The sequence below is a fragment of the Macaca fascicularis genome, chromosome 10, assembly GCF_037993035.2.
Source record: "Macaca fascicularis isolate 582-1 chromosome 10, T2T-MFA8v1.1".
Taxonomy (NCBI): Eukaryota; Metazoa; Chordata; class Mammalia; order Primates; family Cercopithecidae; genus Macaca; species Macaca fascicularis.
The window spans coordinates 73,551,057-73,567,415 of NC_088384.1; the positions used below are offsets into that span (position 1 = coordinate 73,551,057).

The 16,359-nt window shown below is 39.4% G+C and overlaps 1 protein-coding gene across 14 annotated transcripts in view; it reads right to left on the reverse strand.

The window, feature by feature from the left end:
- The window catches only part of NDUFAF5 (NADH:ubiquinone oxidoreductase complex assembly factor 5), a 35,581-nt gene that overhangs the window by 7,601 nt on the left and 11,621 nt on the right, over positions 1 to 16,359 (reverse strand). For 7 of the 14 annotated variants that reach the window (XR_012419123.1, XR_012419121.1, XR_012419122.1 and 4 more), the window contains exons 6-8: positions 14,284 to 14,323; positions 11,107 to 11,304; positions 706 to 766 (exon numbers count right to left, since the gene is read on the reverse strand). Coding sequence is in view for 4 of the 14 variants with exons in the window: in XM_065522746.1 (XP_065378818.1) it covers positions 706 to 766; positions 11,107 to 11,304; positions 14,284 to 14,323 (299 nt within the window). In the remaining 10 variants the exon portion in view is untranslated. Of the gene's footprint in view, positions 1 to 705; positions 767 to 1,983; positions 2,138 to 11,106; positions 11,305 to 14,283; positions 14,324 to 16,359 lie in introns of those variants that run through there. The other 7 variants (XR_012419118.1, XR_012419117.1, XR_012419119.1 and 4 more) reach the window with 4 other exon arrangements.

Consider the following 16,359-nt stretch of genomic DNA (forward strand, 5'->3'; position numbering starts at 1 on the left):
TGAAGTACTTCTGCATTTGATCTGTGACTCCTGTTGACTCACCAAGGTCATCACTTAACTCTCTCCTTCTTACTCCCTGTACACCAGCCAAAATGCCCTTCTTTCAGTTCTTGCTATGTTCATTTTCACAGGAGGGCCTTTGCATATGCTGTTCTCCTTGCCTCGGACTCACTTGCTTACTCTGTCTACCCAGTTAATTCATCTCCATTTTTTTTAGAGCACAGTCAATTGCTACTTCCTCAGATAGGACTTCTTTGTCTCCCAGATTGGGACATTTCCCCCTGACAAAACCCTACTTCTAAACCAACCCAACTACCTTCCTTCTTGAGCCTATATCTCAGCTGCCAACTGTGGCTGAAGGAAGTCACCAATGTGTTCTATCATCCTCAAGTGCACTTCAAAAAAAAGTCCTGCCATCTTTTGACAAACAGCCGTGGCACTATATGCCTCTACTTCATAGCACTGACCACAATTCTAATTTAACACTTATCTTTTTGACAGCTGCCTGGTGCCTGCCTCCTCCATTTTATATCAGAAGTTCCATGAAGACAGTCTGCTTTCTCCTCAACAATGGATCCCTAGTGCATTGTCCAGTGCCTGCCAAAGGGCTGGCTCTCAAAATGTCTCTCTCAAGTGGAGTCTAAAAATTCTGTTTTTTGGCCTACCTTTCCCCATGGAGTCTAAACATTCTTTCAAGTGCCTTACCTTGTAAATCTTCCATCAATTCAAACATTCCAGGATAGTTAACTTGAATTTCATCAGTGTCCTATTTAAAAAGAAAAAGAAATATTCATTTGACATTCATGATACAAAATTCCAGATTTAAAAAGAGGCCACAGAGATTACCCAGACCAATCTCCCATGCTAAGTAAAAAATCTTTACAATATTCTTCATAGATGTCATCTGGCTTATGCTTCATTTATGAAGGTCTCTAATTGCTGATTAAATATCCTCCATTGTGAGAGAAATCATTCTAACACTCCATCATTGGTTCTAGTTCTCTCCTTGGGAACCACACAGAATAAAAGTATTCTGTACCCTACAAACCATCACCCTCTTCTCCAAGTCTTTGAAAACCTTCAGGACACAAAAATCTGTAGCCTCTCGAGTAGCTGGGACTACAGATCTGTAGATCCTTACATGTTCTGACTACATGTCCCTGGACAGTGTCAATATCAATCTTTCTTAAAATGGGGCATCTAGAATCAAAATATTTCATTCTACATCTAGTAATGCAGCCAACAGGCTTGTTTAGGAAATGAGCACATTGCTGATACATGTGGAGTTTGTTTCTCAAATGAACAATTGGGTAATGACTTCCTCTTCTTTTTGAAGCCTGATACAGGACTTTACTGTTCGTACAGTGGCAGAGACCACTGATGCTCTCCAAATACCCAGGTGCTCCGTGACACTTCCTAATCTCAAACACATATTTCTTTTGGCCAAAGAAAGGAGAGGCAAGACAGTTAAGAGCTAGAGCCTTTTCCAGGCCATCTCTTTTGCTGTGGCCTTATAGAACACAGGGCCAGATGGCACAGCTACAAGACAGAGATGGGCTGCCCCACCGGCACGCAGTTGTGATGTGATAAAATTTTACTGTGTTAGGCACTAAAAGTAGGAGTTCGTTCTTATTGGAAAGTAGCCTAAAATAAATCTTTTTTTTTTTTTCTTTTTTTAAGACAGATTCTTGCTGTGTTGCCCAGGCTGGAGTGCAGTGGCACGATCTCCGCTCACTGTAGCCTCTGCCTCCTGGGCCCACGCGACTCTTGTGCCTCAGCCTCCCCAGTAGCTGGGATTACAGACACACACCATCACATCTGGCTAATTTTTGTATTTTTTTTTGGATGGAGTCTCGCTCTGCCACCCAGGCTGGAATGCAGTGGTGCAATCTCCACTCACTGCAAGCTCCGCCTCCTGGGTTCACGCCATTCTCCTGCCGCAGCCTCCCAAGTAGCTGGGACTACAGGCGCCCGCCACCATACCTGGCTAATAATTTTTTTGTATTTTTAGCAGAGATGGGCTTTCACTGTCTTAGCCAGGCTGGTCTCGATCTCCTAAGTGCGTGATCCACCCGCCTTGGCCTCCCGAAGTGCTGGGACTCCAAGCCTGGGCTACGGCACCTGGCCGGAAACTAGCCTAAAATAAATCATTAATAGAGGACTGGTTAAACAAATTCAAGAACATGTATTCTATAAAATACTGTACAGTTCTCAAAAAATAAGGTAGACACATGTCTGTAGGAAAAAATCTCCGAGATATGTTATTGACCGGAAAAAAAAAAAAAAAGCAAAAGAGGGCATGTAGTATTATATAAGTGGATTTAAATGATGTAAGTGTACTCTATGGGTCTATGAAAAAAAAAATTGATCTGAAAGGATGTCTAAGACACAGCTAACAAATCTTTGGGGAAAGGGACCAGGGTTTGAGAAGTCAGGAGGAGGGCCAGGCACGATGGCTTATGACTGTAATCCCAGCACTTTGGGAGGCTGAAGTAGGAAGATGACAAGGTCAGGAGATCAAGACCATCCCGGCTAACATGGTGAAACCCCATTTCTACTAAAAATACAAAAAATTAGCCAGGCGTGGTGGCATGCACCTGTAGTTCCAGCTACTCGTGAGGCTGAGGCAGGAGAATCACTTGAACCCGGGAGGCAGAGGTTGCAGTGAGCCAAGATCACACCACTGCACTCCAGTCTGGATGAAAGAGTGAGACTGCCTCCAAAAAAAAAAAAAAAAAAATTAGCTGGGTGTGATGGCACACACCTCTGGTCCCAGCTGTTTGGGAGGCAGAGGCATGAGAATCCCTTGAACCTGGGAGGTGGAGGCTGCAGTAAGCAGAGACCTCACTACTGCACTCTAGCCTGGGCAACACAGGGAGAAGTGAGGAGAAGACGACTTCATTTCACTTTACACCTTATTGTGTATCATTCTCTCCATATATTCATTTTTATTCTTCTTTTAAAAAAACATATACACATATCAGGTTGTGTATGCTTTTTAATGAGACCTCTGGGTAGTGAGACCATGAACATTCATCATCCATATACTTTTCTATATTAACAAGCTATTTTTAAGAGGAGATCCTAAGATTAAAAACAAAATTCCTTCCAGGCTGTTATGTGGCCATTAAGCAATATCCTTTGAAAAGAATTCTTCAATGAAACCAACTAAAAGCACTATCTCCACCTCAATCAAAAGAATGCCACAACAGCTTTGTTGAAGGCCTTATTTAAATTAAAGGCGACCATATCTGCACCATTCTTTTTTTCTTTTTGAGACGGAGTCTCACTTTGTTGCCCAGTGCCCAGGCCGGAGTGTAGTGGTGCGATCTTGGCTCACCGCAACCTCCGCCTCCCAGGTTCAAGCGATTCTCCTGCCTCAGTCTCCCAAGTAGCTGGGACTACAGGCACGTGCCACCACGCAAGGCTAATTTTTTTGTATTTTTAGTAGAGACGGGGTTTCACTGTGTTAGCCAAGATGGTCTCAAATCTCCTGACCTCCTGATCTGCCTGCCTCAGCCTCCCAAAGTGTTAGGATTACAGGCGTGAGCCATGGTGCCAGGCCTTGCACCATTCTCTTAAAGTATTACCCTGGTAGTTCAATTCTAAAAAGGAAATCAGCTTTACTTAGAATGCCGATTCTCTGAAAATAATTCATTAAGATGAAAACACAATATTAAGATGTAAATACAACTATGATACTAATTTGACTCGATTTCACTTTAAAAATAAAAATCCATTGTAGCATGAAAGTAATATATCTAATATATGCAACATAAACCTGTATAGCTGATTATACAAAAGCTTTTTTGGATGGGAATTTTTAGAAAATGAATTAGAACACATATTATTATTATTTTTTTTTGGAGACAGAATCTTGCTCTGTCACCCAGGCTAGAGTACAGTGATGAGATCATGGCTCACTGCAGCCTCAACATCCCAGGCTCAATCCTTCCACCTCAGCCTTCCAAGTAGCTGGGACTAGACAGGCCCAGCTAATTTATAAATTTTTTTTTGTAGACATGGGGTCTCCCTATGTTGCCCAGGCTGGTCTTGAAATCCTAGGCTGAAGTGATTCTCCCACCTAGGCCTCCCAAAGTGCTGGGATTACAGGAGCGAACAACGGTGCCTGGCCAGGACACAATATTAATACAGCACTTCAGAAACAAAACCATATACATGCCTCAAAGGATAAATGTAATGATTCAAGAACACATTCTTATAACTTTCTTATTAAATCAGCAACTCTCTAATTGTATAAAGAAGATTGTACACCAATATTTTTATATTAAAGTATGAGTCATTAGGCTCATTTTTAGAGAATATGGATAGTATTTTGAATTAGATTTCCCAATTAATAGAAATGTAGGCTTTTAAACATTTTAATATCAGGTTAAACATTTTTAGTAGGAATCTTTCTAAAACTCATTCTTTATAACCATAGAAAACCATGTGTAGTTCACATAATTTAACTTTCTTCTGGTGATCAGCAGAAATCCCATTTTTTCCTAATGGGCAATAATTTTTGAGTCCTGTAATATTGCTGACTAACCTGTATGACCTCATATGAATTTTTTAACATCACCTCATAACAATGTGCACCACACCCCTCCACACCATCCCAGCCCTATACCCCTCTATACTTTTTAGAGGCTTTACATTCCCAGAGATTCTTTTTTCATCTCAATAACAGGTTGGAGACACAGCAATACAGAAGACGATTCTCAAGAGGACAGACTGTAAAGGAAATTTTTCCCATATTATAAGTAAAATAAATGTTATCGAAAAGGTTTTAAATCACTGGTTCCTAATCTATTTTTAGTTATATGAGGTCTCTCAAGATCTGATGTAAACAATGGGTACTTTCCTCCATTTATGAACACCACCACCACAAATTTTGTGTACAACATCCCAGTGTTATTGAACCGTCTAAAGTTTACCAACAGCCCTGCTATAAACCCAAAAACACCAGGCAGGGATTTCTGTTTTGTTCACTGCTGTATTTGAAGTACCTAGGATAGTGCCTGACACATAGAAGGTACTCAGTAAATGTTTGCTGCAAGACTGAATACATAAATGAATTTGTATAGAAGGATATTCACTGCAGCACTGCTACTACTGGCAAAAAACTCAGAACAAACCTAAAGGTCATTCACAGGGAAATAGTTAAGTAAAACTGTGGTACATTCATACTAGGAAATAATATGTGGAAATTAAGAAGTGCAAATATATCCACACCAATTTAGAAAACTCTTATATTAACAATATATTAAAAATACATATACTGTTAAGAATTTAAAGTTTCAGAAATGTATGAATACATATGAGTCTATATATAGTAAAGTAGTTCTTGTTTAAAAACAAAAAAAAGTCTGGAAGGTTACACACTAAACTGATAATAGTAGCTACATCTAGGACAGCAGTTCTCCAGGTGTGGTTTGGAGAGTCCTGGGGTCTCTAGGACTTTTTTTGGGGTCCACGAAGTCAAAATTATTTTCATAATAATACTTAGATATTTGGCTTTTTACCTCTTATTCTACAATGGGTTATTGTAGAGGCGACATGACATGACACGTGGTATATCAAGAGACTTGAATGCGGAAGCAGACGTGAGAATCTAGCTCTCTTACTAAGGTACACATTAACTGGCAAAAATGTGAAGCAATGCCATTCTTCTCTTTCAATTATTTTTGTTTTAGAAAATATGGCCGGGCACAGTGGCTCACGCCTCTAATCCCAGCACTTTGGGATTTGAGGTGGGCGGATCACTTGAGGTCAGGAGTTCAAGACCAGACTGGCCAACATGGTGAAACCCCATCTCTACTAAAAATACAAAAATTAACGGGGCGTGGTGGCACGTGCCTGTAATCCCAGCTGCTCGGGAAGCTGAGGCAGTGCAATCACTTGAACCTGGGAGGCAGAGGTTGTGGTGAGCCGAGATCCCGCCACTGCACTCCAGCCTGGGTGGCAGAGTGAAACTGTCTCCAAAAAAAAAAAGAAAAGAAAGAAAATATAGTTATTTTTTATTAAAAAGGGTCATTTATGTTAACAAGTAATAGGTATATTATTGTTGGCTTTAAATGAATACTAAAACAAATTCAGTTTTAATGTCTAATATATTTAATACTGACAGATGTTAACTCACTATACAAAAGCCCTTTAAGTTTCTTAGTAATTTTTCAGTGTGTAGTGGGGTCCTGAGACCAAAATTTTGAGAACTCTCTCAAGAGAGAGCTGAGCACTTTTAGGATTAAGGGGGAATGATAAGACTTTCACTTTATCTGTATAGCTTAATAGTTACAACCAAAATATATTTGTTACTTATACAATTACAAATATAAATACAATGATCCTTCAACGTACAATTGCCTGTATTAACAGTGTTTATTTTCATTACAAAGTAGAGCACTCATATGAAGCAGTTTTCCGATTTCTAGCCACGCAACCTCTCAGAATGCAGTTTCTATGGACTCAGGCCGCTTAAAAGTTAACAAAAGGTCAATCCTAGACACAGGTGTGAAGCCTTTGGGGTTCTCTTCGGTTCCCAGCCTAGTCCTCCAGCCTGTTAATTCTTCCCGTCCCTGGAGGCTCCTTTCCAACATCAGGGGCCCTACTTGTCCATGCCCCTTGCTTTCTATCGAAACAAGCAAGGATATGACACAATCTATTTTTGGTTGGTTGATTTCATGAATATACCCACACAAAATCATGCCAAACAGCTATTTTAGTGTTTGAGCTTATCATCTCTAATTATGTAGCGAGATGCTTTCTTCATCAATAAGTTTCTATTTCCACTAATCAGGTTTAGGGATGTTTCTAGGCCTGAGGGGTTTGGAAATTCATAGTAAGTCCATTGGACTGATCGCTGAAGAGTAATGACATCCTTTAGAAAGACTGTTAGTGCACAAAAAACCCTTAAAAAAAAATCAATGAATACAGGAGCTGATTTTTTGAAAAGATCAACAAAATTGATAGACTGCTAGCAAGACTAATAAAGAAGAAAAGAGAGAAGAATCAAATAGATGCAATAAAAAATGACAAAAGGGATATCACCACCGACCCCACAGAAATACAAATGACCATCAGAGAATACTATAAACACTTCTACGCAAATAAACTAGAAAATCTAGAAGAAATGGATAAATTCCTGGACACATACTCTCTCCCAAGACTAAACCAGGAAGAAGTTGAATCCCTGAACAGACCAATAACAGACTCTGAAATTGAGGCAATAATTAATAGCCCACCAATCAAAAAAGTCGAGGACCAGATGGGTTCACAGCTGAATTCTACCACATGTACAAGGAGGAGCTGGTACCATTCCTTCTGAAACTATTCCAATCATAGAAAAAGAGGGAATCCTCCCTAACTCATTTTATGAGGCCAACATCATCCTGATACCAAAGCTGGCAGAGACACAACAAAAAAAGAGAATTTTAGACCAATATCCCTGATGAACATCAATGCAAAAATCCTCAATAAAATACTGGCAAACCGAATCCAGCAGCACATCAAAAAGCTTATCCACCATGATCAAGTGGGCTTCATCCCTGGGATGCAAGGCTGGTTCAACACACACAAATCAATAAACGTAATCCGGCATATAAACAGAACCAAAGACAAAAACCACACGAGTATCTCAACAGATGCAGAAGGGCCTTTGACAAAATTCAACAGCCCTTCATGCTAAAAACTCTCAATAAATTTGGTATTGATGGAACGTATCTCAAAATAATAAGAGCTATTTATGACAAACCCACAGCCAATATCATACTGAATGGGTAAAAACTGGAAACATTCCCTTTGAAAACTGGCACAAGACAGGGATGCCCTCTCTCACCACTCCTATTCAACATAGTGTTGGAAGTTCTGGCTAGGACAATCAGGCAGGTGAAAGAAATAAAGGGTATTCAATGAGGAAAAGAGGAAGTCAAACTGTCCCTGTTTGCAGATGACATGATTGTACATTTAGAAAATCTCACTGTCTCAGCCCCAAATCTCCTTAAGCTGATAATCAACTTCAGCAAAGTCTCAGGATACAAAATCAATGTGCAAAAATCACAAGTATTCTTATATACCAGTAACAGACAGAGAGTCAAATCATAAATTAACTCCCATTCACAATTGCTTCAAATAGAATAAAATACCTAGGAATCCAACTTACAAGGGATGTGAAGGACCTCTTCAAGGAGAACTACAAACCACTGCTCAATGAAATAAAAGAGGACACAAACAAATGGAAGAACATTTCATGCTCATAGATAGGAAGAATCAATATCGTGAAAATGGCCATACTGCCCAAGGTAATTTATAGATTCAATGCCATCTCCATCAAGCTACCAATGACTTGCTTCAGATAACTGGAAAAAACTACTTTAAAATTCATATTGAACCAAAAAAGAGCTCGCATTGCTAAGACAATCCTAAGCCAAAAGAACAAAGCTGGAGGCATCACACTACCTGACTTCAAACTCTACTACAAGGCTACAGTAACCAAAACAGCATGGTACTGGTACCAAAACAGAGATATAGACCAATGGAACAGAACCCTCAGAAATAAAACCACACATCTACAATCATCTGATCTTTGACAAACCTGACAAAAACAAGAATGGGGAAAGGATTCCCTATTTAATAAATGGTGCTGGGAAAACTGGTTAGCCATATGTAGAAAGTTGAAACTGGATCCCTTCCTTACTCCTTATACAAAAATTAATTCAAGATGGATTAGAGACTTAAATGTTAGACCCAAAACCATAAAAACCCTAGAAGAAAATCTAGGCAATATCATTCAGGACATAGGCATGGGCAAGGACTTCATGACTAAAACACCAAAAGCAATGGCAACAAAAGCCAAAATTAACAAATGGGATCTAATTAAACTAAAGAGTTTCTGCACAGCAAAAGAAACTACCATCAGAGTGAACAGGCAACCTACAGAATGGGAGAAAATTTCTGTTATCTACTCATCTGACAAAGGGCTAATATCCAGAACCTACAAAGAACTCAAACAAATTTACAAGAGAAAAACCCCATCAAAAAGTGGGCGAAGGATATGAACAGACACTCCTCAAAAGAAGACATTTATGCAGCCGACACATGAAAAAAAATGTTCATCATCACTCACCATCAGAGAAATGCAAATCAAAACCACAATTAGATACCATCTCACACCAGTTAGAATGGAGATCATTAAAAGGTCAGGAAACAACAGGTGCTGGAGAGGATGTGGAGAAATAGGAACACTTTTACACTGTTGGTGGGACTGTAAACTAGTTCAACCATTATGGAAGATAGTGTGGCGATTCGTCAAGGATCTACTAGAAATACCATTTGACCCAGCCATGCTATTACGGTGTATATATCCAAACGATTATAAATCATGCTGCTATAAAGACACATGCACACGTATGTTTATTGCGGCACTATTCACAATAGCAAAGACTTGGAACCAACCCAAATGTCCATCAATGACAGACTGGATTAAGAAAATGTGGCACATATACACCATGGAATACCATGCAGCCATAAAAAAGGATGAGTTCATGTCCTTTGTAGGGACATGGATGCAGCTGGAAACCATCATTCTCAGCAAACTATTGCAAGAACAGAAAACCAAACACCGTATGTTCTCACTCATAGGTGGGAATTGAACAATGAGAACACTTGGACACAGGAAGGGGAACATCACACACTGGGGCCTGTCATGGGGTGGTGGGGAGGGATAGCATTAGGAGATATAACTAATGTAAATGATGAGTTACTGGGTATAGCACACCAACATGGCACATGTATACATATGCAACACATATACATATGTAACAAACCTGCACGTTGTGCACATGTACCCTAGAACTTACAGTATAATAATTAAAAAAAAAAAAAAAAAAAAGACTGTTAGTGGAGGGAGGAGGAAGAGGGCAATCATTCTCTCCAGATGGCTGTCTCTTGGAAGCCTAGTTCTAGAAAATGCTAGGAGTAGAGTGATGGGGAAAGAGGAAGGCAGGAGCTAATGTAAGCTGGTCCTGGTACTTCACACCCTTTATCTCTTTAAATACTAATAGCCACCTGAGGTGAGTAGCATTTGCTTTTTTTTTTTTTTTTTTTTTTTTCCAGACAGGAATTTTACTCTTGTTGCCCAGGCTGGAGTGCAATGGCGCAATATCAGCTCACTGCAACCTCTGCCTCTCAGGTTCAAGCAATTCTCCTGCCTCAGCCTCCCGAGTAGCTAGGATTTCAGGCATGCGACACCATGACCAGCTAATTTTTTGTATTTTTAGTAGAGATGGAGTCTCACTACATAGGCTAAGTTGGTTTCAAACTCCTCATCTCAGGAGATCCACTTGCCTTGGCCTCCCAAAGTGCTGGGATTACAGGTGTGAGCCACTGCACCCAGCCACACATTTGCATTTTAAAAAGAAATAAATGCTCAAAAAAGTAAGTTACTCAAATGTCCCTATCTAGCAAAGAAACAGTGTAAGGATCCAAGTTACTCCTGTTGGACACCAAAGTCCCACTGTCCTACTCCATCACTTTACCATGCTGACTTTATGGTTATTACTCACTGACTGCCTGTGGGTCTTCTTTCGATATTTCTCTAGCCCTAATGGAGTACAGCACCCTGTCCTACCTTCTCTAGCCTTGATCTCACCGTAGGCCTTGAGAACACACATTCTCTCATTTCTGCTTCATATGGCACTGTTTGGGGGTAGTTGGTGGTGGTAATACTACAGGTTCCCCTACTTATGCCCTTTTCTTCCTATCATCTGGAATACTCTAAGCCCCTTTTTACACCTAATTCTGGATTTGAAGATTCTGACGGAGTTGTATGTTTAGAAATTTGTCTTGTTATCTGTGATACATTTTTTGAGCTACTTTTTAAGGTAACAGACAGTAAAAAATTATACATTCCTACCTCGTGTCAATTAAGATGTGTTATACAAACTAAGCATTGTCAATCAGGGCTTTTCCCTTAAAAAAAAGAAAAAAAAGGGGGAAAGAAAGAGTGCCATAAAACCATGAACACATACAGTTTTCTATCTTTAAAATGAAAATAAGTTACTTCTGAACTGTGTAAGTAATGGGTTAATCAAACTTGATAGTTACCACAGTCAGAGTATTAAAGCCAGCTCTCCCAAGCAGATGTCCCAGGTCATTGACAGCAGTGAAAGGAGAAATGTGTGGAGAAAATCCTCCTTCCCTTTCTGTTTCCGCTAACTGTAAGGAACACCGAAGTTCATAGAGTGTGTCGCCTCCAAACATTGCACCGATAAACACTCCATCTGGTTTTAAAATATAATGAATCTGTAATAAATACAAGACAACAAAATGATTCAAATTTTTACATATATAAATGTTAAAAAATATATAGTGTCTAAATCAACATTTTATGACAACCATTCCTATTATGCCAAATTAATAATCACAGAATTTAACAAATAACATTCTAATGCAACCAACTGTCAGAAAATCATGATGCATAATATACTTGGAAAGACAACTATACATTCACTAATATTAATGCCTATAAAAATATGTTGTATGTTTTCAAGTTTTCTAATAGGTACAACTTAGTTTTATAATCAGAAAAATGCTGAAAGAGAAAAAAATCTTTAATTGGGGTAGGCTGCAAAAATCACAAACCTCCCTGTATCTATGGCCTCTGAACTGTCATTTTCTAACAACTTTCATCAAGATAGGGAGTCTATTTCCCCTCCCCTTGAATCTTGGCTGGACTTGTGACTTGCTTTGGCCAAAAGAATGCAGTGGAAGTGACAGTGTGCCAGTTCCAAGTCTAGGTCTCAAATGTGTTGCATGCTTCCACCTGCTCTCTTGGAGCCCAGCCCAGCCACAATGTGTGAACAAGCCTGAGCTAGCCTAGCGGAGGAGGAGGATGTGGAGCTGAGATCAGCCAGCTGTGCACACCGAGGCCCTCCAAACCAGCTAGCTCCCAGACAATCTGGCAGCTGATCACAGACACATGGACGAGCTAAGCCAGACCCAGATTTCCTAACCAAATCCAGCCCCAACTGCCAACCCACAAAATCGTGGGCTACACAGTTGTTGTTTTAAGCCATCAAGTTGGGGTGCCTTATTATGCAGAATAAGCTACAGAGAACTCATTATGATTCACAGCATTAACCTAGAAACGTATTAGTTTTCTTTAAAGAGAAGTAATTAATTTATTTTCCAGCTTTAAAACAAAACCAAGTTCTAATTGGTAGCTTAAGGAAAATAATGGCCAGAGTGAATTCCAGTACCACAGATTTTGCTCACTCTCAGACTACAAGCTGTAACTACTTTGAATGACTATTCTCAGCAATGAGGACCCTTACAGGAAAAGGTAGATTCTGAAGTAAACCAGAATCCAAATCACAGTAGGCTCTTCTAATAAAAGCACTGTCTTAAATGTATATTTAATATATCATGAAGCTATTAAAAGCAGTATTAATAATTTGTAAAGGCTATGGTTCCTTCCCTTCTTCACCTTTAGTGTTGCTTCCTCTTCTTGTCATCAAACTCTACTAAACCAAACACCTAAGACTTAGTCCTCAGAAGTCTGTAGCCCCCACTCTCCGTCAAACGGCTTATCAACTTCCATGATTTCACAATGACCACTTTCCAATCTCTAACTTCAGCTTGGCCATCTTCTTAAAGTCTAAAATCATCTTCAACTGCCTATTCCCTGGACATTTGTCTCTCAGCATACTTATCGGCCCTGCTCCCTCCAACCACCACAAGGAAAACACCTATTTATCAAATCAATTCCCCTGTCCAACTGCCATATTTCTATTGCCACCTTCTATTCCCTTTATCTGACCATCAACATTCTTTCTCCTACTTTTACTAATCCAGACTCAAAACCTGAAAGTGAGCTTTGCCTCCCCCGTTTGATCTTCAGATCTAATCAGCCACTAAACTTGATTCTTTCTTTGTAGAGTCCTAAATACTCTTCCTTTTAACTCCTACCATTACCACCTAGATTTAGTTTATCTCCTCCTTGGACCACTGAAATAGTCTCCCTTCAATTTAACCAACTGCTCCAGGCATCAGTTTTTCGTTTGTTTGTTTGTTTGTTTTTGAGACAGAGTCTCACTCTGTCGCCTAAGCTGGAGTGCAATGGTGTGATCTTAGCTCACTGCAACCTCTGCCTCCCGGGTTCAAGAGAATCTCCTGCCTCAGCCTCCCAAGTAGCTAGGATTACAAGCACCTGCCACCACGCCTGGCTAATTTTTGTATTTTTAGTACAGGCGGAGTTTCACCATGTTGGCCAGTCTGATCTCGAATTCCTAACCTCAGGTGATCCACCAGCCTCGGCCTCCCAAAGTGCTGGGATTACAGGCATGAGCCACCGCATCCGGCACAGGCATCACTTTCTAATCAGCAAAACAAATATATCTTGCAGAGCTATTTAACACAAATATAAAACAGAGCACAGCAAATGGAAACTGGAAAATTATACGCATTCAGATATGGCCATTATTATTTTGCCCACCAGCTTTGTCATGATGTCATTTTCCTCTTCAAAGTGCTCCAGTGGCTCTGAATTGCATAAACTCCAAATTCCTCAACCTGACACTCAAGTCCTCCTAAATACTGTCCCAATATATCACATTTCATTTCCCAGAACCATACTAGTCCCCCAAACAGGTTTCCTTTTGGTTCCTTAATGCTGATGAGGCTCTTGTGCCTCTCCACCTATCCTGCGATTCTCCCTTCTTAGAATGCCTTCCCAATCCAAATTTCACCCACCCTCTAAGGCCCTGCTCAAGTACTTTCCTCTTGAAGCTTTTCTAGGCCACGTCAAGCCACAGTGATCTTGTTCTCTCCTTTGAACACATACTTTTTACCTGCCTCTCACCTGTCTATTGATACGTGTGAATTAATAAAAATTTACCTAGTACTCTCTGAGTATAAGGCATTGGGAAAATACAAATATAAATAAGTAAGTTCCTACTCACAAAAAGTTTATAGGCAATTAAACTATAAGAAACAAGAAGGAATCCACACAGAGAATGTCTTATGATATCAATATTATTTTGCACAGTTTCTAGCCTGTTCATATTTAAAACTTATCTCTACAATTAGATTTCTTAAATTCTCAGGGAAAGGAGAGTTGCCCAATGTACTACTAATACGCCAAATGGCACCAGGTGATTTCACTGATTCCTTTCCCAACTGTCAGACCTACAAGTAAATAGTTTGTGAAAATGGAAACACCTGTAGGTTTCCAACAATAAAGAAAATAACACAAGATAGTTGAATGAACGTAAGTTTTCTTACCTGCTCAAGTGCTCTAGGAAGGTCATTCACCCAGTGCAAACTAAAATATGAGAATACAGATTTGTTTTAGCTTAATTGGCACAATTAATAAAATTATCACCAGGTTAATGATAACCCATAAAAAGGTGTTAATTTTGAAGTTTAAAACTGCATATCAAAATCCACTGATTGTTTTCATACAAGTTTTAAAATTACAAATATTCCTAGGGGAAACCTTCTTTGTGTCACACCAGAAAATTCCCCATGTCAATATATCACTTTGCTCAACTGAAAGAATCTGATATGATTATTTTCTAATTATTCATCACTGAATTATGTAAAAGTCATTCCTACTATGGCATTTTATCTAAACAGTGCTATTCTGAGACCTTATTTGCAAAAACTAGTAAAAATGCTCAAAGAAGCTCATCAGTTAAATCAATTAAGCTACAGAAATATAATATTCTTCTAAGTCAGACTTTCTCAGAAAATAAAATTATCTGCAGACCTAAATTTTTTCAAGGCAAATAGTATAACTCATCAAAAGTTTGATTCTGTGAGTTTTCCAATAATATACCATTTTTTTAAAAATCAATTTTTAAGACTTTATTTTTAATTATTTTTTGGAGCGTTTTAGGTTTACAGCAAAATTAAGAGGAAAACCCAGAGATTTTTTTACATACTTCTATTCCCACACATGCACAGCCTCCCCTATTATCAACATCTCCAGAGTGAGCATTTGTTACAACTGATGAACCTATACTGACATGTGATTATCCCCCCAAGTCCGTAGTTTCCATTAAGGTTCACTCTTGGTGTTGTATATTCTAAGGGTTTGGACAAATGTATAATGTCATATATCCAACATTATCAAGTATCATAGAGTAGCTTTACTGCCCTAAAAATCCTCTGTGCTCCACCTATTCATCCTTCCCCAACACAACCCCTGGCAATCACCAATTTTTTTCACTGTCTCCAGAGTTTGCTTATTCCATATTGTCATAGTTGGAATTATACACCATGTAGCCTTTCCAGGCTAGCTTCTGTCATTCAGTAATACGCATTTAAGTTTCCTCCACATATTTTAACGGCCTGACAGTTTCTTTTTAGTGCTGAATAATATTCTGTTGTTTGGATATAACAAAGTTTATCCATTTATCTACTGAAGAACATCTTGGCTGCTTCCAAGTTTTGGCAATTATGAATAAAGCTACTATAAACATTTGTGTGCAGGTTTTTGCAGGGACATAAGTTTTTATCTCTTTTGGGTAAACACCAAGGAGCATGCAATCGCTGGATTGTATGGTAAGAATATGTTTAGTTTTGTAGGAAACAACCAAACTGTCTTGTGCCTGTACCATTTTACATTCCCACCAATAATGAACTCTACATCCTTGCTGGCATTTAGTGTTGTCAGAGTCCTGGATTTGGGCCATTCTAGTAGGTGTGTGGTACATACATCTTTTAAGGTGATAAAAACAAACAAAACCAGAGCTATAAACACTGAAACTTAATCTCTTGCATTTTCTTTTCTTTTTTTTTTTTTGAGACGGAGTCTTGCTGCTGCCCAGGCTGAAGTGCAGTGGCACAATCTTGGCTCACTGCAACCTCCACCTCCCAGGTTCAAGCAACTCTCATGCCTCAGCCTCTTGAGAAGCTGGAATTACAGGCATGCAACCATGATGCCCAGCTAATTTTTGTATTTTAGTAAAGACGGGGTTTTACCATGTTACCCAGGTTGGTCTTGAACCCCTGGCCTCAAGTGATCCGCCTGCCTCGGCCTCCCAAAGTGCTGGGATTACAGGCGTGAGCCACCATGCCCGGCCCTTGAATTTTCTTTTGACTCTACTCTCACCTACAGTGTAGTCATGTGTGACAGCAAAAGTCATATTCTCAGTCTCCTCAAAGTACGGTCACACTTTCCTGGTAGAACCGCCTCCCCTATGCTGAGTTTCAGGACAGAATTGAATGCCCATTTCAAACCATACTGTGTTAAGCTCATATTTATCTTTCCTAAAGCTTTTTGACTTTAAAAACTAAGGGGCTCATATTACATACTCTGTCATACTTATGGGAAAACAGAAAGCAACAGAATTA